The 23,616-nt window shown below is 39.7% G+C and overlaps 2 protein-coding genes across 4 annotated transcripts in view; one reads left to right on the forward strand and one right to left on the reverse strand.

Annotated features, from left to right (window-relative positions):
- The window catches only part of ZFP91 (ZFP91 zinc finger protein, atypical E3 ubiquitin ligase), a 47,540-nt gene extending 34,391 nt beyond the window's left edge, over positions 1-13,149 (reverse strand). The window contains exons 1-2 of one of the 2 annotated variants that reach the window (XM_049646259.1): positions 12,640-13,149; positions 6,770-6,798 (exon numbers count right to left, since the gene is read on the reverse strand). In XM_049646259.1, coding sequence (XP_049502216.1) covers positions 6,770-6,798; positions 12,640-12,989 — 379 coding nt within the window. In that variant the 5' untranslated portion in view covers positions 12,990-13,149. The remainder of the gene's footprint in view (positions 1-6,769; positions 6,799-12,639) is intronic. The other variant, XM_049646254.1, reaches the window with a different exon arrangement.
- A 179-nt stretch (positions 13,150-13,328) lies between these two features.
- LPXN (leupaxin) overlaps positions 13,329-23,616 on the forward strand; it is a 40,111-nt gene continuing 29,823 nt past the window's right edge. The window contains exons 1-2 of one of the 2 annotated variants that reach the window (XM_049646281.1): positions 13,329-13,983; positions 22,266-22,423. In XM_049646281.1, coding sequence (XP_049502238.1) covers positions 13,968-13,983; positions 22,266-22,423 — 174 coding nt within the window. In that variant the 5' untranslated portion in view covers positions 13,329-13,967. The other variant, XM_049646271.1, reaches the window with a different exon arrangement.

Raw genomic sequence — 23,616 nt, forward strand, 5'->3', positions numbered from 1 at the left:
ACAAGGAACTCACTTCTCAGCAAATGAAATGCAGCAATGGACCTATGGCTCATGGAATTCACTGCCCTTACCATGTGCCCCACAATCTTAAAGCAGCTGACTTAACAGAAGAGTGGAATGAAAGTAACAAACACCGGTGAGGTTGTGGAGCAAAAGAAATCCTCATCTATCACTAGAGAACATAAATGTCATAGCCACTATGGAAAACTCTTTGCCAGGCCCTTAAACATACATTTATCAGTTACAATCTAAAAATTCTACTCCTAGATATCGACCTAAAAGAAATAAAAACATTCATCCATTCAAAAACTTGCCCATCAATATTCAGAGTATCATTACTCATGATAGCAAAAAAGTGGATCAACTGATAAATGGATAAATCAAATAGAATATTTCCAAACAAAGAAGTACTACACAAAGGAATGAAAATATCGATACATGCTATAATATGGATTAACCTCAAAATTATGCAGTGAAAGAAGCCAAACGCAAAAACACATATTCTATACACAAGTCTGTTTATAAAGTGCCCAGAAAAGGAAAACCTATGTAGACAGAATTATACACTTGAAATAGGTGTATTTTATGATATATAAGTTGTGTCTCAGTAAAATCTTATTAATAAAATATGCATCACAGCACTAGACATAAAGGCCAGTAACTAAAAGCTACCCAAATGCCAATCAACAGTAAAATGAATAAACCATGATACACTCTCACGGGGGAACACTGTATGACAATGAAAATGAACAATCTATAACACACACAACCTAGAGAAACCTTACATAATGGAAAGCAAAGAAGCCCTACACAAGAGTACATGCTATATTACTCCACTTATACAGAATCCAAAAAATGGCAAAACAAATTTGCGCTGTTCAAAGTCAGAATGGTGGTTACACTTAGGGGTAGGGATCAGGTTCTATTACTTGACCTGGGTAATGACCACATGACTGGGCTTCCCTTGTGAATATTCACAAAGCCATACATTTATGGTAAGCAAGCTTGTGCATATGTACGGCATATCTTAACCGACTTTCAAAAAGATCACCTGTAATCCTAGGAAAAAAGAACAGAAATATCAAGTATCCTTCAATCAGGTAAGGGTTAAATAAATTACAGAATATACATGTGTAGTAGCCATGGTTGGATGCCCACCAAGCATCTATTTGCCTCCTTCTCTTTCCTGAAAGACTCGATCCCACTCTTAGACACATGGTGGGATTCCTGATCAGTGTAAGCTAAAGGCTTCCTAAGTATAGTCTGTGAATTCCTAAAGGTTACCAAGACCTTCTCAAGAGGTTTACAAGGTTGAAACTCTCCAAAACAACCTGTATTGGAATTTGGATTACATTTCATTTGTAGATCAGTATGGAGAGAAATGACATCTTAACAATACTGAGCCTTCAAACCCATGAACAAGGTACATCATTCATTCCATTTATTTAAGTCATTAATTTCATTCAAGTGTTTTGCACTTTCCAATGTTTAAGTCTTTCATGTCTTGTAACATTTATCCCTAACACCTATTTTTTGATGCTCCTGTAAATGGTATAATTTTATAATTTCAACATTTTTGTTACTAACATACAGGAATACAACTGATTTTTGTATGTTGATCTTGTATTATGTGAGGCAGCATCAAGATGCCTTGCAGATTTTGCCTTCAATCTTTTTGCAAACTGCTCTGAGGCCACCACGACCCGAAAATGTCTAGACTGAAAGACCAAAGAGAAGAGGGAACAGCCCAACTGAAAAACAAGTTTCTGTATTTTAAACTATTGAACTTTTGGAAGGTTACATGGCAATAGATAAGTGATACAAGAGTTTAGGAAGAGTCACAGTAAAGAAAATAGGGTTTAGAAATTCTCAAAAGAGGCAAAATTACAAAGAAGCTAGGATACAAGTTGGGAGATTAACTGGGATCAAAACAGCAATGAGATAGGCAGGCAGAGGACAGAACCACAGTTACCTCTAAGAGAATTACTTGCACTGAAGCTAAAGGGGGCTTTGCCTTGATGTAGTTAGATCAATCTGGCTAGTTTTAATTCAGAGGAGCTTGATCCTTCTTGGACTTAAAAGGTCAGGAGGCATGAAATCATAGCTAACTCCTTTTTGTCAGAGGTTCTTGTCCACTCATGCTTCAGTTTGCTTCCACCAGGGCATTCTGCTGCATCTCTCAAGTGGTTGTGGCAGGAATTGGATCTCAACACAAAATAATTACTCTACATTACAAAATTAACTTATAAGTGTTGTTAGAGATGGTTTCTATGTAAGTTGAATCATAATGGGCAAACTGTTACAAAGTTATTTCTTTGTATGTAAGGGAAAGACTCGTTTATCTGATAAAACATCCCACAACTGAAATGAGTTGATAAGCCCATGGGCTTTCTGAGCCCATGTCACAATCCCCACACGAGGTATGTCTGCACTTCTAGAAAACTAGAACAGAGAGCAAGAACCACAGGAGGTCTAGGTATTTGAACAAGAAAAATAGTTTAAAGGATATGGGGCATTCCCAATGAGGAACTGGATGTCTGAGTAGATCATTCTCCTACTGAGAGAAATAATATAGCTCCTGTTACCTTAAGATAAAGAGCTAGGAACAAAATAGGACAGATAAAATGCTATGTACTGTCAGCCATTTGAGACATGAACATTATCGTAACAGTCAGAAACTTGAGTTTCTGAAACCTGATCAGACTACTCTGTATATTTCTATAATTAGCTCTTTGTTTCTCATAAATAATTAGTAAAGTCCATTTTGAAATATACCAGCGTCAGCAGTATTAAGAGAAATCAAGGAAAGCAAGGCTCTTTTTTAAACTTATATTTAAGCCAACTTTAGAAGAGTACTATTGAATTTGTGAAGAATGCTTCCGTTAAAAGTGATCATATATTTGAGAGTTAAGACTGAAACTAAGTATATGCCCCCCCCCTTTTTTTTTGCCTAGTGATTCTCCTTTCAGAGCTCTTTCCTATTCAAAACCAGTAAGATTTTAACTAGGGACACCAGGTTATCAGCCAGGAGACTCAAAATAAGAATTGTGAAGACAATGTCCTAAGTAACTTCTCACATCATCCTTTGTACAAAAACTCAAATGGAAAAATTAAAGTTAGATTTTTCTCAATGGGAGTAGGTAAAACAGGTGGGAAGCCTGTTCTATATAGTTAAGAATAACACAAATATTGTTTAAGGGTACTGGAAATGACAGGATAAGAAATAATCTAAGATATTCCAACATAGGAAAAATGAAATAGTCTGATGAAATTAAAACTATAAAAATTGCTAAAAATAAATTCCAATTTTTAAAAGAAAGGAATACAGAGCTATAACATATAAATTAGATCAATGAACACAAAAATGGAGGATGTGATCCAGGAAAGAAATAACAAAACAAGCTAATATTTTAGTAATAATTCCAGATATTATGTTGATTATAAATTAGATAAGGCAAATAATCAAAGCTCTTAACAATTTAATTCCCAGATCTATAATGAACTTATTTGATGACTCTGTCTAGGTAATGTTTTCTAAACGTTACTACCCTGTAACAAGAAGAGTAACTGAAAACAGTAAAAGAATTCTGAATAAAAGGTGAAACCCAGAGTTTAATACAATCAAATTTTTAAGCACTCAGTGCTCCGAAGTGTTTCCCACAAATTCTAATTTTATGAGCTATCCCTTAAAAAAGCGGGGGGGGGGGGCCCTTATAGTCAATTAAGTTAGGGAGTTACTGCACATTTTGGTATTTTTATTGCTCACTACTCAACAAACAAAATCTGAGAGGCCCTGCAATAAAAAAAAAAAAAACTAACACACTGATGACTCAAACACCTAGCACATTTGACTCTGTAAATACTTATTATTCCACGAAACACTTGAAACTCACTTTAGTAAAATTAAGATATTATAGTCTCCTTTTTTTTTTTTAATAAGGTTTCATCTTGGGCAGTTTTAGTTGGAGGTTTGAAAGTAAAGAAATTAAAATTAGTGGATAAAGTAACACTGGAATTACTAATAAACTACATTGCATTGTGGCAAACTATCACTATACTTATTACCATAAGAATAACATTAGTTGAAAACAGAGAACAGAATGAAAACAGAGAGCAAAGTTAAAAAGGAACCTGCTAGGCTCCATCCCTCAAAATTTCTAACACTCTTGGAAGCTGGCAATGGTAAACTAAACTTTCACGTTTCAAGTTTTCCCCTTTTTGCTTCTTCTGTGTGGAATGCTCTTCAGCTATCTACATGCACACTCAGGTCTCAGTTACAAAGTCACCTTCTCAAAAGGGGTCTTCCCATGACATCGTAACTTCATCAAACTCTGAACCACATTATTTTAATCAAATGTTTCACTGCACTGATTTGATTACCAGCACAACCTAGTACCTAGAATGCTGCTGGACACATAATGCGATGCTCAACAACTACTTGTTCAATGAATTAATAAACACTATCTTTGCAAATCTCCATTTGTTTTTATATATTTTCATTTTCCATTTGTTTTACATATACCTATCTGGGTTAAATAAATACAAGAACAGGAACCAATACAAATATGTTTCTTTACTATTTCAAGTGTAAAACAATCAACATGGCACTTTGCAACTTCATAATTTTAAAACAAGTTGTTTTTTGTGTGTATGCAACATTGTTTGTTCAAACATGTCCAAGGTTCTTATCTTTGACTGAAGGAAAGGATATAGTTTCATGCTGTTTGGAGTAAATAAGAGTTAAAAACAATCCTGAAAACATCTTGTCAATATTAAGGAACAGAATTAGTAGTACCTCTAGAAAATATCAAAAACCTGCTCAAAGTTTTGAATAACTTTGGAATGAGTTGAGTTACTTCAGTTAAAATGCAGCCAACTGAACATGAAAACTATTCCAGAGTAACAGAACAACTTTCTGAGAAGTTAAATGACAAGAAAAAGGGTAAGAATCGAGGTGAATTTAAAAGCATAGGGAAAAGTGACCACCATAGATAGCCTCCACTTCTGTATTCCCTGGTCTAGTTGTTTAAATGTACGTAAGATACAGTTTTCTTACGTTCCTATATACTGTTCAGAGTTGAACAGCCGCAATGAAGAGATGAAAATGAGAGCTGGAGAGTATCTATTTCTTCAAAATTTTACAGTTACCTTTTACTGAATGTTCACTGGATTTTGAAGTATTGATATTATTTGCAATAAAAGGCAGAACTTGAATTCAAGTGCTGAGCTCTAACTAGAGACTCGGAGCATTTAACTAGTGAATTGAGTGAACTGATGGAAACTGAGCTACCCAGAATGCAGTTTAATCTCTCCACAGCTGCACAGCTATGTAACAAGCCAATTTCTGGTTTAAGACATCTATGCAAAGAGCAATTAATTTATCTCCAACAGAGATTCAAAATTACCACCACATCCTCCAAGTTCTCCTCAAGGCAACCCAAAATAATTTCTTTATACATAATCTTTAGACACATCAAACAACCTTAGCTCTAATAAAGGCAAGCTGAGGATTTTGTCTTTTGTTTTAATAAAAACTGCTCTGGTACTTGATTGCCACCTGTCTACGTTTTCTTCACAACGTAACATTTCAAAATGATCTCTGAATAAGGAACGTTAGACCTTCCATTCTTGGCAGACTCTATTTTCCAAGTAAGAGCAGCAAACTGGTCATGCAAAGTTTTCTACACAAAAAAACTTGCCTAGAATAAATATTTCTGCCTGATATGAAATACTAGCCTCAGGTTCTAAAATTCAGAGGGAAAAAAAACCTGGTAACTGGTATCTAATTATTTACAAAGCAGCCACCAATTTAAGTCACTGGTTCCTAATCACACTGTCATTCTTCTACATGGCATTAAAATCCAGGTTTTAAACTTGCCTTATACATGTTACATTTTCTCAAAGCATTCTTTATGAAGAGAAAAATCTTAATATATACAAACATATGTACGTATATAAACACATACATACATAAACACATGTACATACATAATTGGCCAAGCCTCAGTTAGATTTGTCAGACACAATAAATGAAATGCACTTAAAAGTACACTTGTTCCAGTCTTAAAACGGATGCTGCATATTTGATTTAGCATCAAGAAATGCAGGCAATAACTAGAAAAAATATATACATATAATGACTGAGCAACTGGCCCAGCATGTTAGGGGCCATTTTAATAATCCAATCTGCAAAGCCAGAATAAAGTCTTTTTTAAAAAAAAGTTGTTTTTTGTTTTTAAAAAGGTGGACATTAGCTTTCTTTCATAATCCAGATAAGCAGAAGACTACATTTAATACCTATATTTGGTTTGGTAAAACTCTTTTAAAAAGAAACAGTCTAATGATCCCATTTAATGATTCATCAGGCTGAATGAAATCTTAGAACACTTTTCTTCTCACATTCTTCAAACTGCATTTATAATTTGAGTCTCTACAGGCACCAAGATTTTGTCTATACTTTACTCTGTATATTGTGTATCATTTCTGTTACTTTACTAAAAAACCATATAGCTAAAAACAAATTGCAATAAACTAAAATGAGATAATCTGATTTCCCACTGATTAGGTTTCCAAATAATGCCAAAATGTTCCACTTGCCCAAACCTAGCATCTAAATAGGTTCTAATCACACCAATAATTTTTTACTAAATAAAAATCACTTTTAAATGAGAACAATCTGAATCATTAGGCTGCAGTTTATCCTATTTTCTATCAGATTATAAAACAACCAGTGTAATGTACATGACAGATAAGAATGATCAAGTCTTACCTTTGTCAGTTGTTACTTTGTCCACGCATCTGAAAGAAATGAGAATCAACTATTAAAAGAACAATCTTGCATGCATTCTTAAAACACAGATATTTATCTCTTTCAGGTTCATCTCCAGAGTGATACAGAAAGCACCTAGAGTAGTGTGGTCAATAGAACTTTCTGCAATGATGAAAATATTATATATCTGCACTTTCCAATATGATAGTCACATGTGGCTACTGAGTGCTTGGAAGAGCTTATGTAATTGAGGAAATGAGTTTTTAATTTTGATTAATGTAAATTTAAACAGCTATCATATCTGACAGCACATAGTTACAGTATTCTTCAAGACAGCTTCTAACTATAAAAAGATTAATACAAAGGAAATAGTGCTGATTTTATTATATTAAGTGGTTATGTAAGAAAATGTCCTTATTTTACTAAATGCAGTAACTAGGGGTGAAATAAAATGTTTGAGATTTTCTCTAAGGTATGTCTGTCAAAAAAAGCGGGGAGGAGAAGGGAGATAGAGGTAACGAGCAAAATCTTGACAACTATGGAGATTTCACTGCACTTTTTTCTCTATTTTGTGTATACTTGACAATTTTCACAAGAAAAATTTAATGAACCTAACAGAAAACCCCAAATTATTCATTTGTTATACCCAAGTCAAAATCTATTTCTACAAAGACAAAAGACTGGACCTTAGAAATAAATATAATTTGTACTTTACAAATTAGATAGCAACAGCAAAGAGTTTTATGTGTTATAAATGGATTTTTAAAAATGTTACTATCTTGTCTTAAATTTGTTAACATTTCTATCATTCATAACTGTTGAGTGTGGTAAAATGAACCCCTGCCCCTGGAGTCATTACCCAAATTCAAAAGTCCTCAGGTCTTGGATCTGTATTGTAAAGATGTCACACAGTATTTCTGAAGCAGTACAAAGTTGGTTTGGTTTTTTTCTATTTTTTGAAAGTAACCCTGATATAAATGAAAATCTTATGTAATAAAAGAATGTCCAAATACAGAAGCCATAGCATAATACAAAATCTGTTCTCCTTAGAAAGAACAGCTATCATTTTCTCATCCCACTTTTTTTTTTTTAAAGCTTGGTATTATAATTTTATTTTAAATTATATTATCAACATCCCAGTTAATAATTAACATAAAATAACTGCTAATCATCCTAACTCTAAAGGAGAAGTACAGATTTAATTGCTAAATTTTGAAACTACGCAATAAACTTTCCAAAAACCGTTTGGAATGCTAACATGTTTCTATTACCATATTGATCACCATAAGAGGAAAGCTCAGAATTTTAAACTTCTACAACTGGAGCTTTCTCCAAAGAGTCTCAAAAGCTGTTTCAATTCAGAATATTACTGCCTTTTCATTCCCATTATCATGACACCTTACAAAAGGAAATAGCAAGAAAGTGTCACCCAAAGGTTTACTACCATTTTACTTTAAGCAAGAAAATACACCAAAAATGGAATGCCATGTACCAGAAAATAGAGCAATATTTGTTTCCTTCATTTGTAACCTCCCCCGAAACCTGTAGTAGTCCCTCTAAGAATACTCCATTTTAGCCAATAGGGTTACTCAATACCTAGAAGTTTAAAAAAGTACTTATTGGGGCGCCTGGGTGGCGCAGTCGGTTAAGCGTCCGACTTCAGCCAGGTCACGATCTCGCGGTCCGTGAGTTCGAGCCCCGCGTCAGGCTCTGGGCTGATGGCTCAGAGCCTGGAGCCTGTTTCCGATTCTGTGTCTCCCTCTCTCTCTCCCCTCCCCCGTTCATGCTCTGTCTCTCTCTGTCCCAAAAATAAATAAACGTTGAAAAAAAAAAAAAAGTACTTATTGAAGTTTTACACGAAGTGCATTGGCTAAACACAGGCCTTATGATCATGGTAGAACAAAAAGAAGCCTTTTTTGCAATCTAACCTACTCTTAGTTTAAGAATTAGTTTCCGTATTAGTAAAAAGCAGATGTTTTAACTTGATGAATTCAGAAAAAAAAAATGGTAGAAATGTACATATAGTTTTTTTAAAAAATATTTTTGAGAGAGAGAGAGAGAGAGAGCGAGAGCGCGCGCGCATGGGAGAGTGGCGGGGAGAGGCAGAGAGAGAAGGGAACAGAGGATCTGAAGTGGGATCTGCACTGACACCAGTGAGCCCCATGCATGGCTAGAACTCACAAACCATGAGATCATGACCTGAGCAGAAGTCAGACACTTAACCAACTGAACCACCCAGGCGCCCCGAGAAACGTACATATACTTTAAAATGAGACGTGGATTAGGGGTGCCTGGGTGACTCGGTCGATTAAGCGTCCAACTTTGGCTCAGGTCATGATCTCACGGTTTGTGGGTCTGAGCCCCACATCAGGCTCTGTGCTGACAGCTCAGAGTCTGGAGCCTGCTTCAGATTCTGTGTCTCCCTCTCTCTCTCTGCCCCATCCTTTGCTCACACTGTGTCTATCTCTCTCAAAAATAAACATTTAAAAAATGTTATTAATAAAATAAAAATTAGACATGCATATATATAAACATCTGCAATTAAAATATAAGAATCTGAACTCTTAAGCTTATTGGCCAAAATACAGCAAATGACGAACCAAATTCTTCAATAGTACTGATATAAAAACCTTTCTTCATATTTGGTTTATCTTTTCTTATAATTAGCCTTAAAGTTTTATTTTAAAATGTTTCTAGCATTTAACTTTATGCCTTTCTTTTGAGCAAATTCACTGAAAAATCATTTCCTTCCATAAGGATTTCCTGTTCATTAACTTTTGAATGTTTCAATGTAAACGAAAACATTGTTACAAGCATAAATGTATATTAAAAACTGTAACCTAGTTATCACTTAATTATAAAGCTAACTTCACAAATCATAAATTGTCAGTTATTGATGAAGACACTAATTTAAAGAGCTTAAGTAACTTGCCCAAGGTCACTTAGTAGTAGAAAGCTGGGAGCAGAAACTATCTAGTCCAATCGTTTTCTACTTCATTACTTTGCCTTCTAACAAAAAAAGAGGTTTCAAACAATCCAAATCCCTGTAGTTATTAACCTTTTAAACTACTGTACACTTTGCTGTCTCTTCAATCAAGAGAAACAAATGTAGGTGAAACAGCTATTACTGAGAATTTATAGGAGAAAACGTTGGAATATGTAAAAGAACCTGAAAACAACAAGTAATTAAGACAGAGATTAAATCTCTTCCTTCTTTTTAAAAAATTGCCAAATGTTGTTAGGAAAATAGAGAAGAAGGTCAGAGAATACTTGACCAGGGTTCAGTAAACTGATACTCAAAACCTCACGAGAAGTGCCTGGGTGGCTCAGTGGGTAATGTGGTTAAGCATCCAACTCTTGATTTAAGCTCAGGTCATGATCCCATGCTTTGTGAGACTGAGCCCCAAGACTGAACCCTGTGTCAGGCTCTGCACTGACACCATTGAGCCTGCAGGAGATTATCTCTCTCCCTCACTCTGTCCCTCCCTCCTGACCCCTCCTCTCTCTCAAAATAAACAAACATTAAAAAAAAAGAAAGAAAAAAACCTTTTGAAATATCTTGAAGGGTTAAATAATTTTAACTGATTAGTTTTAAAGTTACTTTAGCCCTCTGAAAATCCGTAAACCATGCATACATGTTTCACAAACCTTCACTAATCACTGCATCTTCCCTTCAGACTGCAAAGTCCTTCAAGACCAGGACAATGTCTCATTTACCTTTGTAAAGCCTCGCCCAACAGGGTACCGGGCCCAGTTACTGCTCAATCATGGTTTAGTTAACTGAAATGCTTTAGAACTCCTTTGATTTCTAGGGCATGCAGTAAATTATTACTAGGAAAGTTTATTTTAACAATCTGATCAAAATTGTGTAACTTTAAATTAAGAGACAGTTCTGAGGCTAAGAGAAGGTAAAAGAACACTACTATCTTTTACAATACTGGACAAGAGGAAAGGACACTAAGAATTAAGGCTCTATCTTTCTCCCCCCAGGGAATCATATGGAGAAAAAAAACTGAAGGGATTTAATTAAGTCATATTCATCCAAGTTCAACTGTTTTAAAGTAAAAAGACTCGTAAGTACTTTTTTTGCCAAGAGTTAGGGGAAAAAAACCAAAGAAATGGAAAAAAACTATTGCACTAGGTGTCATCAGGTTGAGACATCATTTCTGTAAGTAAAACTGGTAGGAAAGTGGGAGGGAAATGAGCAAGGAAGTTTAGGTATATTTTACTCAGATGGGCAGGTGAGAAGGGAAGGGCATTTAAAAATGTATTATGAGGTTATTAACTTTCCCAGGTGTGGCAAAAGAAGGAAATGGAAAAAAAGTCCCAACTTTGCAGAGCTTCCATAAAACCACCACGCACCACTTATGTCTCTAGTATGCTACCACCACTCAAAACTAACTTTTAGCAAAGACTGCATGTAGTACGCACTAGGCTTTGTGTTAAGTGCTTCACGTGCTGTACTTAATTCTAATTCATCTCGTAAGGATTAACATTAGCTCCTATAAACAATGAAACTAAAGCACATGCAGTTGAAGAAATTTGTCCAAGGAACTTAATCCAAGTTAGGGTAATGATAGCTCTTTTCAAACTGGTGAGATTAAATACACAATCTTAAAAGTTTTTGTGACTGGAATTAATCTACAGGAATTAGAATCCCAATCGCAGCCAAATGATTTGTATGCACATATCTTTGTTCACAGAATTGCAGTTTACACAACAAATTCTCTGGATTATGTTAACTTAAATAACATTCAAAAATTTGAAGTACATCTAACACCTCTGAATTTTATCTCTTTCTGAGGGGCTTCTAAGACAAGCATGCAAGTCACAGACGTAAGTCTTAATTTTGGAAGAGGTGTTTTCAAGTTTTAAATTTGGGATAAGCCAAATCTTGCCACACTATCTTTGGGAGGGGGCACTTAAAACTGTAATTCCCCCACTCCAATTTTCCCTTTTACCCATTTTTTTCACTTGAAAGTCGAAAGATAAAAATGGTATTTTCAGCGACGAATTCAATGGCTAATATGATTAATTTCTACAATTTACAAACACACGTACTCAGTATTTCCGACATAGAAACATCTTTAAATATTTATGTTCCTGGTCCCTCCATTATCACTAGATGATAACAGAATTCCTTGAAGAATTGTCTTTTAAGGATGAAGTTCCTACGTTGGAGCATAAGCACAAGCAGAGAAGCGAAAACTAAAAATAGATAGATAAATAAATAAATAAAATAAAATAAAAGGAAAACCACTAAAAGATACCCATCTGATTCTGCTGTGTGAAAGACTACACTTAAAATTGGCAGAGCCACGTTTCACCCTAAGCACCAGATTCCTAAAACAAGTGAAACGTGATGTGAAAATTCAGCAGAGTGGAACAAACTACATAAAGCTGCTCATACAACTGGCTCTCGAGCTAATTAATGGGAAGGGGGGGGTGGGGGCCACACACTTCAGGAGCCAAGACCGTGCTGTTGATTTCCTAATGGGGATGTGATGTAATACTGGAGAGCCGCCTTACGAGGGGAAGGGACAGGCTGACAAAGGGAGTGCAGATGCCAGAGTGCGGGCGAAGCCTACGGCGGCGGGGAAGAGGAGGGCCGCTCAAGGCGCAGGAAAGGTGTATCCCACAAAGGACGACCTCGGGGAGAGGGGAAGTGGCCCCGCGGACGGAGGGCACGGGGGAGGGCCAGAGAGGAGCGACGGGACAGCTAGCAGGGAGGCGGTGTGACATCTGGCGCGCGAGCCGGCAGGGGGCAGAGCAGGCAGGATGTCACGTGGAGTGGGTGCTACGGGAGCCGAGAGGGTTGCGTGCGGACAGAGGGGGGTCTTTCCCACCGCCTGAAAGACTGCGTTACTCACAGGAGTCGCGGACTCTTCTTGCCCTGAGCTGGAGACGGGGGCTTCGCGGCCTGGGACTGCTGCCCTGGGGCGTCGGGAGGCCTGGCGCTGGGGCTGCTCCTCCGCCGGCGGGGATACTCGGCCTTCCTCCGGCGAGACACAGCGGCGGCGGCGGCGGCCGCAGCGGCCCGGCCCCGGTCCCGACCTCCCCTCAGCACGCGGCTGCTAGTGGTCCCTGCAGGCGCCGCCGCCGCCGCCGCCTCAGGGGGCTGTTGTTGGGGCTCCTCCGGAGCCGCCTTGGCCGCCGCCGCCTCTCCCCCTTCCTGGTCCTGCTGCTCCGGGGGTCTCGGCTCTTCCGTCTCCCCCGGCATCGGGGCTCGTCCGTCCCCCACCCCCTCGTCCCAGGCGGCGGAGGCGGAGGCGGCGGCGGCCGCGGCGCTGCTCCCCCCGCCCCCTTCGCCTCCCGGAGCGTCCGGCTCAATCTCACTCAGCGCTCCTCTTTCCCCCCTCCCCTCCGCCCGGCTCCGAGGGCGCCCCCCCCACCCCCTGCCACTCAAGGCCCGCTACCGCTGGCGGCGCGCGCGCCCGCCACAGACGTGCAGCGGACCAATCGGAGAGGAGGGACGGCTTCTTCGCCCTGCCCCTCGCGGCCTCTCACGCAGCGACGTACCAGGTTCCCTCCCCCACCCCTTCCTTCAACCAATCAGGAAACGGCTCTAAGGGAGCGCGCGAGGTTTCCTTCCCCGCGCACCCGTTCTCACCGTTAAACGGCTGCGTCTCGCGACAATCCTAAAGTGACCTTCCTCCCCCCTCCCCCGCCCCACGAGCTCAACGCGCGCTAGGGGCAGTGGGAGGAGCAGGTCCCGCGAGGAGATTGGTGGGAGGAAAACGCACCTTTTTCCCCGCCTCGCGCGCACCCTGGACTGGCTGCGCGCGCACCTGCCTCCCTAAGGAGCCGCTAATGCCACAGGGCTCTTTCTATCCTTCTTCCTTAAGCCGCGGAAGTAGCCTTGGCGTTCTTCTGCCTCCACCCCGACCCCACTTTCCTGTCTGTGGCCTTTCTGTCCCCAGCGCCGCCAGGTCTTGCGGAAAGAAGGGGAAAATTTTTTGAGTTGTCGCTTCTCCTTTAAGAAAAAAAACGCCGTCGGCTGCCGGATGAAAGTCGCTGAAAAAATGGCGGCGGTAGAACAGAGGCGGGGTCGTGAGGGCAAGGAGGGCCCGCCTCTTGGCGCATGCGCAGGGTCAACTTGTCAAAAGGCATCCTGGGAGATGAAGTCCTGAATATCCTGAGCTTTAGGAAAAGACGACAGGCAACCGGAGGCGTAGAGGATGCTGGGAGGTTTTGAGTGATGCACGATGGGAAAGGTAGTTTACTCGTTCTGCAGTGGGCGTTTGCTCTTTCAAGGCGGTAGTATTTCCGGGTTAGGCCGTGAAACTTGCACAGATCCCAGCTGGGTTGTCGGGGCAGTTGCTGGTTGGGATAGCTTAGGACTGTTTTCCCGACTTTGGAATCGGTGTTGGCGAAACATTTCTTGGGTGGCCACGTTCACAGTGGCCTGGGTTGGTTACTTTGCACCTCCTAGCGTTCATGTTTGTAGTATACACCTCGTCATCTTATGTGTGACCCGTGAGCTCCTAGAGGTCAGGCACTGAATCTGGATCCGTCGGGTGCTTGTCGCATAGCACAAACCCACCACTAATTTGGTTCTTAATGAAAGTCTGTGGAGGGGCGCCTGGGTGGCTCAGTCCATTAAGCCTGGGACTTCAGCTCAGGTCATGATCTCACAGCTGGTGGGTTCCAGCCCCACGTGGGGCTCTGTGCTGACAGCTCAGAGCCTGGACCCTGCTTTGGATTCTGTGTCTTCCTCTCTCTCTGTCTCTACCCCACTCGCACTCTGTCTCTCTGTGTCTGTTAAAAATAAAAGTTAAAAAAAAATTTTTTTTTTTTTAATAAAAGTTTGCGGAAAGGATTCTAGAGTTGCTGTTTTACCAGATGCTGGTGCCAAGGAGCTGGCGTCAGCTGCCTAACTTGGCTGTGGTCCCTGGGCTGCAGGGAAGAGGGTAGGGTGAAGGATTGTTATCGTGATTCTGTGACCTACTCAGAGAAACCCAAGGCCTCTTTCATGCTCCCTCCCTCAAAGCCACTTGGCTTCTGTGGTTTTGAATGTTTCTGCTGCACAGGAAGCACGGTCAGAACAGCAGCTTTGTCAGAAATTACCTGTCTGTTCACTAGAGTATGCAACTATATTATCCTAATGCGTCAAATGGGAGTTTCCATTTGTTTTCCAAGTTGCAGTCAGTGACTCCTGCATTCCTTCCTTACTGCTTTTCATAAACTGTACCCAGGAAGCGATGTGAGAGAACGGTTCTTACCCCTAGAAAATAAAACATCCAGGTTTAAAACCCCCCAGAGAAAGCAGTTGGAAACAAGATCTGGGGATCCAATTCTAAATTTCACATAAATCATTAAGTTAAACTGCAGATGGAGTCTAATATTTGCAAGCCAAGTGCTGAAGTGCATTTTTCCTCGGTGTCTTGGCTTAGTTACCAGTTCAGCTGAGGCAAATGGCATATTTGCTATCGAGTGTTCTGCACTTTCATAGGACTAGTGACATTTCAGTTGTAAAAACTACAGATTAGTGTGGATGGGAATTTTTTCAAACCCATCTGGACTTTTGGAACAGCACTGACATCCAATGGCTGCTCAAAGTAATGCAGAGTGGGAATCTTTTGATTAAAAAAAAAATCTTTGTGTCAGGAGGGAATGAAAGAATCAATAATTCCTTTAGATCAACCAAAAAAAAAAAAAAAAAAAAAAAGACCACTGGATTGCAGAGGAAAGATCACAGGCATTGAAACTAAATCTGGATTGGGGCGCCTGGGTGACTCGGTTGGTTGAGCATCTGACTTCAGCTCAGGTCACGATCTCACAATTCATGGGTTGCAATCTCACAGTTCCTGGGTTGGTGGGTTTGAGTCCCACGTCGGGTTTTGCACTGACAGTGAGAAGCCTGCTTTAGATTCTCTCTCTCTGGATTATAGTAAATAGTAAAGCTACCTATAATTCTCTTAATTTCCTCAAGTTACCATTCCTTGAATTTATTTCACTACTGGTAGAGGTGGAGATAATAATATCTGTTTCACAGGGCCATAATTATAGTTCTTCACACACTGCCTTCTCATAGGAGTCCTTTTGTCAATGTTTTATTTCATTCAAGGTGAGTAAAATCAGAGTGGTAAAAGATGAAAGTTAATCTCAGTGTCCTTTTTCTGAGAAATTGCTAGAAAGCAACATAGCTAAGCAGAAATTGTGCTTCACTGAGACATCTGCAGCTTAACGCCTTGTGTCTTGTCTTCCCATTTTCATTCTTCATGACTGCTATAGTTGGTTGTGTTTTGGACCACAGACGTAGCCAGGCCCTGAAAATCTAAATGTGACTACTACTCTGCCCTGCTTTTAATGGATTTACAGTCTATTCAGGAAAGCAGGGAAGCATAATTTCAGATAATTAAGTGAATGAAGACAGCAAAACGAATTGGGTGCTGGTTAACTGATGGAAATTTTATGAAGGAAACTGCTTTTGTGGTCCCCAGCTTTATGTGCACACACACGCATACACATACTCACATACACTCACACACAGCAGGTTTTCTGATGCTCCAGCCACACTGGAGGAAACAAGTGCAAATCTGCCACTCCCATGAATTCAAGATGAATCCTGGCACATAGTAGGAGTTCAATTTTTTTCAAAGTTAATTTTGAATCTTTATCACCCTGTCCAATGCACTAACAGAACTCAAATCCTACTACCCATCTTTCTATGTCCCATTTTTAGAACCCTAACTTTTCAAAAAGAAAAGAAAAAAAAAAACTCACCAAATCAAAAGAGAGGAAGTGCTATGCAAATACAGGAACCAAAAAGGGTTATAGAGGCTGCTTCATGCTGTTTCGTTCAGTTCCTTTGCAGTCCTCTTCAGCACATGCTAAAACAGTTCCTCACAACCTGTGGGACCAGCGCATCTTGGGGTGCGTGACAATGGAAGAGTTAGGTGAGTGAGGACCCTCCTGGAGGGGAAACTGAAGGAATGAAGACTTGGCTACCATCTCTGTGTGGTGGGATGTACTTCTAGCCAGGGGGAGGGTGCTGCTGGAAGATTTTGTTTCCACTTCTCTCTTGACTTCAGCCCAACCAAGAGTGAAGCGTGAGGAACTAGGATTGTTTTGGGGAACTCCGGGTGCACTCTTTTAGTGGCACAAACAGGCAGAGTTTGGTGCTTAGCGGAGTAAACCATGCACAAATACTTTTGGACTGAATTGTTTATTATGAGTATTTGCCCCTTGGCGACTATTGGAGGTCACAGGGTGGTCACACAGTTGGCACCTGCAGAGATATGATTTAGGAAGAAAAAAAAAAAGGGAGAGGGATAGATGGTGTTGGTGAGGAGAAGAAATGGAAGAGCAAGAATGAGACATCTGTAAAGGTTGGAGAAAGGCCAGGGTGGTTTCATTTGTTCCATGGTTTAGTATTAAACCAAGGAGAATTAGCACAATAACTCCACCAATTCTGTTGCTAAGCTCTTTATTTGGAGGAATTCTCAAGGAACAGATTACTACGGACTGCAAATATGATACTCTTTCCACTTCAAACAATTAAAACCAGCAGTGAAACAATTGGCCACATGGCTCAGAGAGATCCCTGACTTCAAATCTTTGGAGTAATGGAAGCTTTGTCATTCTTGGGATTCATTCTTTATCCTCGGCTGACCTTCGTTGCTGGCATCCTTCCTAACACTGAGTCACTAACCTTTACTCGCTTTCCAAGCTGTATTAATTCCATAGTGTTACGGGTTTTTGTATGTCTGGGGTATGTCAAAAGTGTGAACAACAACAACAACAAAAAAACGTATCTCGCATATTGTCTTTTGTTGCTGTTGTTAATTATTGGGAGTGTTAGTTATTGGGAGTGTAATTTGAGAGCGAGAGGAGCAGAGAAAGGAAGAAAGGCAAATTATAGGAGGAAAGAGATGTCAATGAAGAGGGAAAGGTGGTATTTAATAGACACAAAACTGTTTTGAAGGTGAAGTCTCTCTTTTGCTGCTTGGGGTAGAACATGTTTTGGACTTGGACTAGAATCCACATTCTTATTCTGTGTGAGAATTGGGGAAGTTCACGTTTCTAAGTTCAAAGTCCAGCTCACTAGAATCTAGCCCTTCTTTCGTATTTTAGCAACACCTAATGGCTTTCACGCAGGTAATTCAAAAGGGAACTAATAAGTATTCAGCGAGTTAAGCTAAAACCTGACGTTTTTACAGATATTAATCATGTTAGTGTCTGAAGCAACTCTCTGAAATAGGTAGTATCCACTTTTTATTTCCAATGAGAAAACTAAGAAAAATAATAAATTTGTTCAGTATCGCTCTCAGGAACCCCTAACACCAAAACTGATTAATCTACAAGGTGTTCTCCTATTGTTCTTTTTTTTTTAATGTTTATTTGTTTATTTATTGAGACAGAGGGAGAAAGAGAGAGAGAGAGAGAGAGAGAGAGAGAGAACGAGCCAGGGAAGGGCAGAGAGTGAGGGAGAGAGAATCCCAAGCAGACTCCACGCTGTCGGCACAGAGCCTGATGCAGGGCTCAAACTCAACCAACTGTGAGATCATGACCTGAGCCAAAATCAAGAATCAGACACTCAAACAACTGAGCCACCCAGGCACCCCTCTCCTGTTTTAGAAGTGTGTTCCAGCCAGTAGAACAACCCAGATACTTAAAAAATTACAAATTAGATTTGTACAGTTTTGCCCTAGTTGAGCAGGATGAAATGGTAGAGAAACCTGGTCCAGAAATGGAGAAAGGGGGAAAGTACCAAACCTCCTAACAGGTGACAGGTCAGCAAAGGCAGGCAGATATTTTCTTTTTGCAGTATCTCCTCCAAGGTCGGTAGTTTGCAGCCACCAGCTTTTACCTGAAGCTTCATTACTCAGGGAGGCCGGCTAATGGGGAACCAGGAGCAGCCCCTGGCTCTGAATGAAAGCTTTACAATCCAGTGAGATCCCCCAAGAGACCTCACTTTACTCGTTTCATGTTAATGTTGACATGATTGGATTTCCACAGATGAAGCACCACAGAGAAGGACTGTGGAGTTTTCAGTGTACTACCACCCCCCACCCCTTGTAACCCCGCATTTGTCATACTGAAGTTAGTCATCTTCAAATTACGGAATCTGGCAGAAAGCAAGATAATCTCGGGTGTTGGTATTATGTGCATTCATAGGAAACGGGAAGACGGAGGCCTGTTAACTCATGACCCAGAGGGGAGAGTTTCACTAACTTTGGTGTGTAACCTACTCCTAGAGATGTTGTGTGTGCCTCATGGAGGGTCTCCTCTCTCCCCTAATCTTTATTGTAAATGCTTTTTTATTTTGAATCCAAGGAGATGTATGACTTCTGGTTGGAGTGAAGCTTAGAAAATAGAAAAGAAAAGGGGGGGGGGCTACATCTTAATGGAGGGGCACCGAATAAAACTTTGGAACTCAGTTTGGCATTCATTCTGGCTAGTAAGGTTATTAGAAAAAAGTTTTACTTTCTCTTTCTACTTTAGTTTTCCTTTTCTTTTTTGTTCATTTAAAAAAATCTTTTATTATCAGGAATTTAAAAATATACGCAAGTAAAGAAAATAGTTTAATGAAATCTAGTATACCTATCAACCAGCATAAACAATCATCAGCTCTTGGCCAATCTTATTTCATTAACACACCCATCCATTCCTTTCACTCCTGGATTATTTTATTTTATTTTATTTTTTTAATGTTTATTTTTGAAGGAGAGAGAGAGACAGAGTGTGAGTGGGGGAGGGGCAGAGAGAGAGAGGAAGACACAGAATCTGAAGTAGGCTCCAGGCTCTGGGCTGTCAGCACAGAGCCCGATACAGGGCTTGAACTCACAAGCTGTGAGATCATGACCTGAGCTGAAGTCAGACGCCCAACCAACTGAGCTACCCAGGTGCCCCTAATGTTTATTTATTTTTGAGAGAGAGAGAGAGAGAGAGAGAGAGAGAGAGAGAGAGAGAGGGAGGGAGAGAGAGAAAGCATGCACGTGGTGGGGAGGGGCAGAGGGAAAGGGAGGAGAGAATCTGAAGCAGGATCCTTGCTGTCAGCTGTGAGCTCAAAGCCCCATGTGCCCAACGTGAACGGTGAGATCATGACCTGAGCCAAAGTCCAACGCTTGTCCGACTGAGCCACCCAGGTGCCCCACTCTTGGATTATGTTAAAGTGATAATCGGATATTACATTCATGTCATTGGTAAATAATTCAGTATTAATCTCTAAAATAAATATATACATATACAAATAACCATAATAGCATTATCACGAACAAAATTCATAATCGTTCTTTAATATCATGAAACACGTAAAATGTTAACAGACATTACTTAATATTATCAAATGTCTTTTTACATCTAAGTTAACAGTGCTTATTTAAAGTATTGAATATTCAGTGTTCAATATTCCTCATTGTTTTCTTTTCATTGAAGTTCACACATTGAAATTAGTGTGTTTCTTAAGTCTCTTTTAATCTCAGTTTCCCCTTCATCTCTTTTTTCCACTGCTGTTAGTTTTTGAAGGGTAGTTTGCCTTGAAGAGTTTAGCTCAGCTTGCTCATCTCTAAAATGATGCATAAACTTCAATATTTTTATGAGATGGGTGACTAAGAAAGATCTGTAGAAAATTTCACTTGCAAGAAATTACTAGATTTTTAAAAAAATTCCAGCTAGTTAATATGCAGTGTAATATTAGTTTCAGGCGTCCCATATAGTGATTCGACACTTACATATATCACCTGGGGCTCATCACAACAAGTGCGCTCCTTACTCCTCTTCACCTATTTCACTCATACCCCCACCCACCTCCTCTCTGATAACCATCAGTTTGTTCTGTAGAGTTAAGAGTCTGGTTCTTGGTTTTCCTCTCTCTTTCCCTCCCATCCCCCACCCCCCGCCACGATCATCTATTTTGTTTCTTAAATTCCACATATGAGTGAAATCATATGGTATTTGTCTTTCTCTGACTTATTTCACTTAGCGTGATACTCTCTAGCTCCATCCACATCTTTGAAAATGGCAAGATTTCATTCTTTTTTTATGGCTGAATAATATTACATTGTATATACATACACCACATCTTCTTTATCTGTTCATCAGTTGGTGGACTTTTGGGCAGAAATGACTAAATCTTTTCTTATGCCGTTAATAAATACCCATCCCCCCTGATATCTAAAATAAATGAAAATCTGTTTTTATAATGACCTGTGTAAAGTTCATTTTCCTCATCTGAGGACTTCAGACCTAGGCAGATCCTTAGAAATAATATAATCCACTGTTTTGCTAACTTAAAGAAAACATAACCTGTGGTAAGAAATCCACCACAGATCCACTAATGGATCTCAACCCACAATTTGAGAAAACTTGTAATAAAATGACTTGATTATGGGGATGAGGAAGTGACTTCAGAGAAGTCATGCCAGGATGGCCCCGAGAATCCACGTGAGGATGGGGACTGGAATTTTTGACTTGAAGTTAGTGCAGGGTCTGGGATCAGATAGTCCAGGATCAGTCAGACAAGGCTGCATCAGTAGTAGCTGATTTACAAAGTAAGGATGATAATATCACCTGCCTTAAAGCATTAGGATGACTAAATGAAATATATAAGTTCCTGAGCATAGTGCCTGTAATGTGTTGATTTTTATTAATTATTGTTAATTTCATCATAACAGAAAAGTGGTAGTGTGCTACTTGTAAAGTGCATTGGTTTTTCTGAAGAAAACTACAAGGGAAACAAGTCTCAAGTATTTGGATTGCAACATCTTGCTTGATTTTGCAATAGCTGTTTTCTCCATGATCCCTTTTTCCCCCCTATACTCTAAAAGACAGAATACTTCTACTTGGTTTTGACAGTTTTATCATGTGCTTGGTATGTAAGAAAAAAAATAATCAGAGTTAAGAATAAGTGTTACTGTCTTGGTATATTTATTTATTTTTTAAGTTTATTTTTTGAGAGAGAGAGAGAGAGAGAGAGAGCATAAATGGGGGAGGAGCAGAGAGAAGGAGAGACAGAATCCCAAGCAGGCTCCACGCCATCAGCACAGAGCCCTATGTGGGGCTCGAACTCACCAACTGTGAGATCATGACCTGAGCCAAGACTAAGAGTTGGACACTTAACCAACTGCATCACCCAGGTTCCCCACTGTCTTGGTATATTTAGAAAAAATGTAATATAATTACTTCTATTTTTCTGATAGGAAAAATATATAGGGATTTACTTTTTCTTATTGGGGATCTTTGTAGGCCATCCACCCAAAATGAATGATAAGTATTAACACGCTGCATTATAAGAAGTCAAATTCTTGAGTGATGCTGTGAAATTGAATGCAACCCTAGGAAATAGGTCACAGTATGTGGAGGCATTAAACATCTTCTGGTAGAATAGACCACAGTCTTGAAGTAAAATATGGAATAAGAGAAGATATTTGAAAATAGCCCTAACCCAAAAGAAGAAGATGAATGGAGGCACAGTGGGGATAATTAAGGAGGAAAATTATCCCAGAAGACTTCCATATTCTGTATTATGCTTCTCTTGTATCTTATAATATAGATGCCTTGTTGGAGGAACTGGAACGCTCCACTCTCCAGGACAGTGATGAATCCTCCAGCCCAGCTCCTCTTTCCCTGGATCAGCATTCCAGAAAGGAGACTGACCTTGCTGAGACTTCAGGTGTCCCTTCTGTTCAGAATGATACAAGTCCCTTGCTGGTAACTTTCATTTATTGGAGTACCTTGAATATAAGTGTTTGAGTGCATTTCTGAAAATTAATTGTATCTTACGTAGAGTGATGTGAGAGGAGAATCATATATCCAAGAAAAATCCCTCAATGGTAACTTAATGGTGGTTGTTTTTGGAAAGGAGGAGAATTGAGAAAATCATCATGGAAGAATAAATCTTTGAGAACTAAATTTTTTTCTAGTGAGGGCATGGTAACAGAGTCTTCCCTAATTTACTTGGAAAATTCTGATATTGCTGTCTGGGCATCAGAGATGCATGTTGCAGTATGACTGGAATTAACACTCCAGAAGACCAGGGATTACCTGGGCAAGGCCAGGTGGGAGCTCAGACAAGTCTTTTCAGGGTGACCTTCTAGGGCCACAACTTTCCATGTCTTATTTTCTGTTAAATGTATTAGGAAATTCAGTTATTAGTATACCTAGAGATGATGACACTCTAGGGGACCAACAGAAACAAATTAAACTCAGATGGTATTTTTAAAAAAATCCAGAAATCCAATTTATCATTGTCTGGTTAGAGACAGTCTAACCATCAAATAGAATAATAGATACCAGTATTTGCTATATACATATATATATAGATATATATATATTTCCTTCCTATATGTAAGTCTACATGAATCTATGTTGTACTTAGGAGGTTGCTTGATGAGAATAGAATTAGTGTAGAAGAGGAATTAAGTAGTTTTCACATGTGGTGTTTTGAACTATGATATTCTGATTCGTCCTTGTACACTTGGTATGAAATCACAGGTTGCACAGACATGAAATCTGAGCCTGTGGTTCCTTCCCCCTTTAATTGTTCCTCCCTCCAGCTATATACATACAGTTTTAAGGATGAACATTTATTTCTCTCCTAGGGAGCTACTGTCTCTTTTCCTCAATGCAAAATCATAGGCATAGGCTCCTAACTGGTCTGCTACCCTTGCCCCCAGCATTTTATTTTCAGAGTAGCAGCCAGAGTGATTCCATAAAACTTAAGTCAGATGATGTCATTCCTTTACTCGGAACCCCACAGTGAATTTCTATCTCCATTTGAAGCAAAAGCCAGCATCTTTACGCTGACCTTAGTGGGGTGACTATACGCTCCGTTCACTTGGACGAGCCCTGAGTTTATGCTTGTTTTCTTGACATCCTATTATTGGCTTTGGCATTTACCCTAA

This window comes from Panthera uncia, chromosome D1 (genome assembly GCF_023721935.1).
Source record: "Panthera uncia isolate 11264 chromosome D1, Puncia_PCG_1.0, whole genome shotgun sequence".
Lineage (NCBI taxonomy): Eukaryota > Metazoa > Chordata > Mammalia > Carnivora > Felidae > Panthera > Panthera uncia.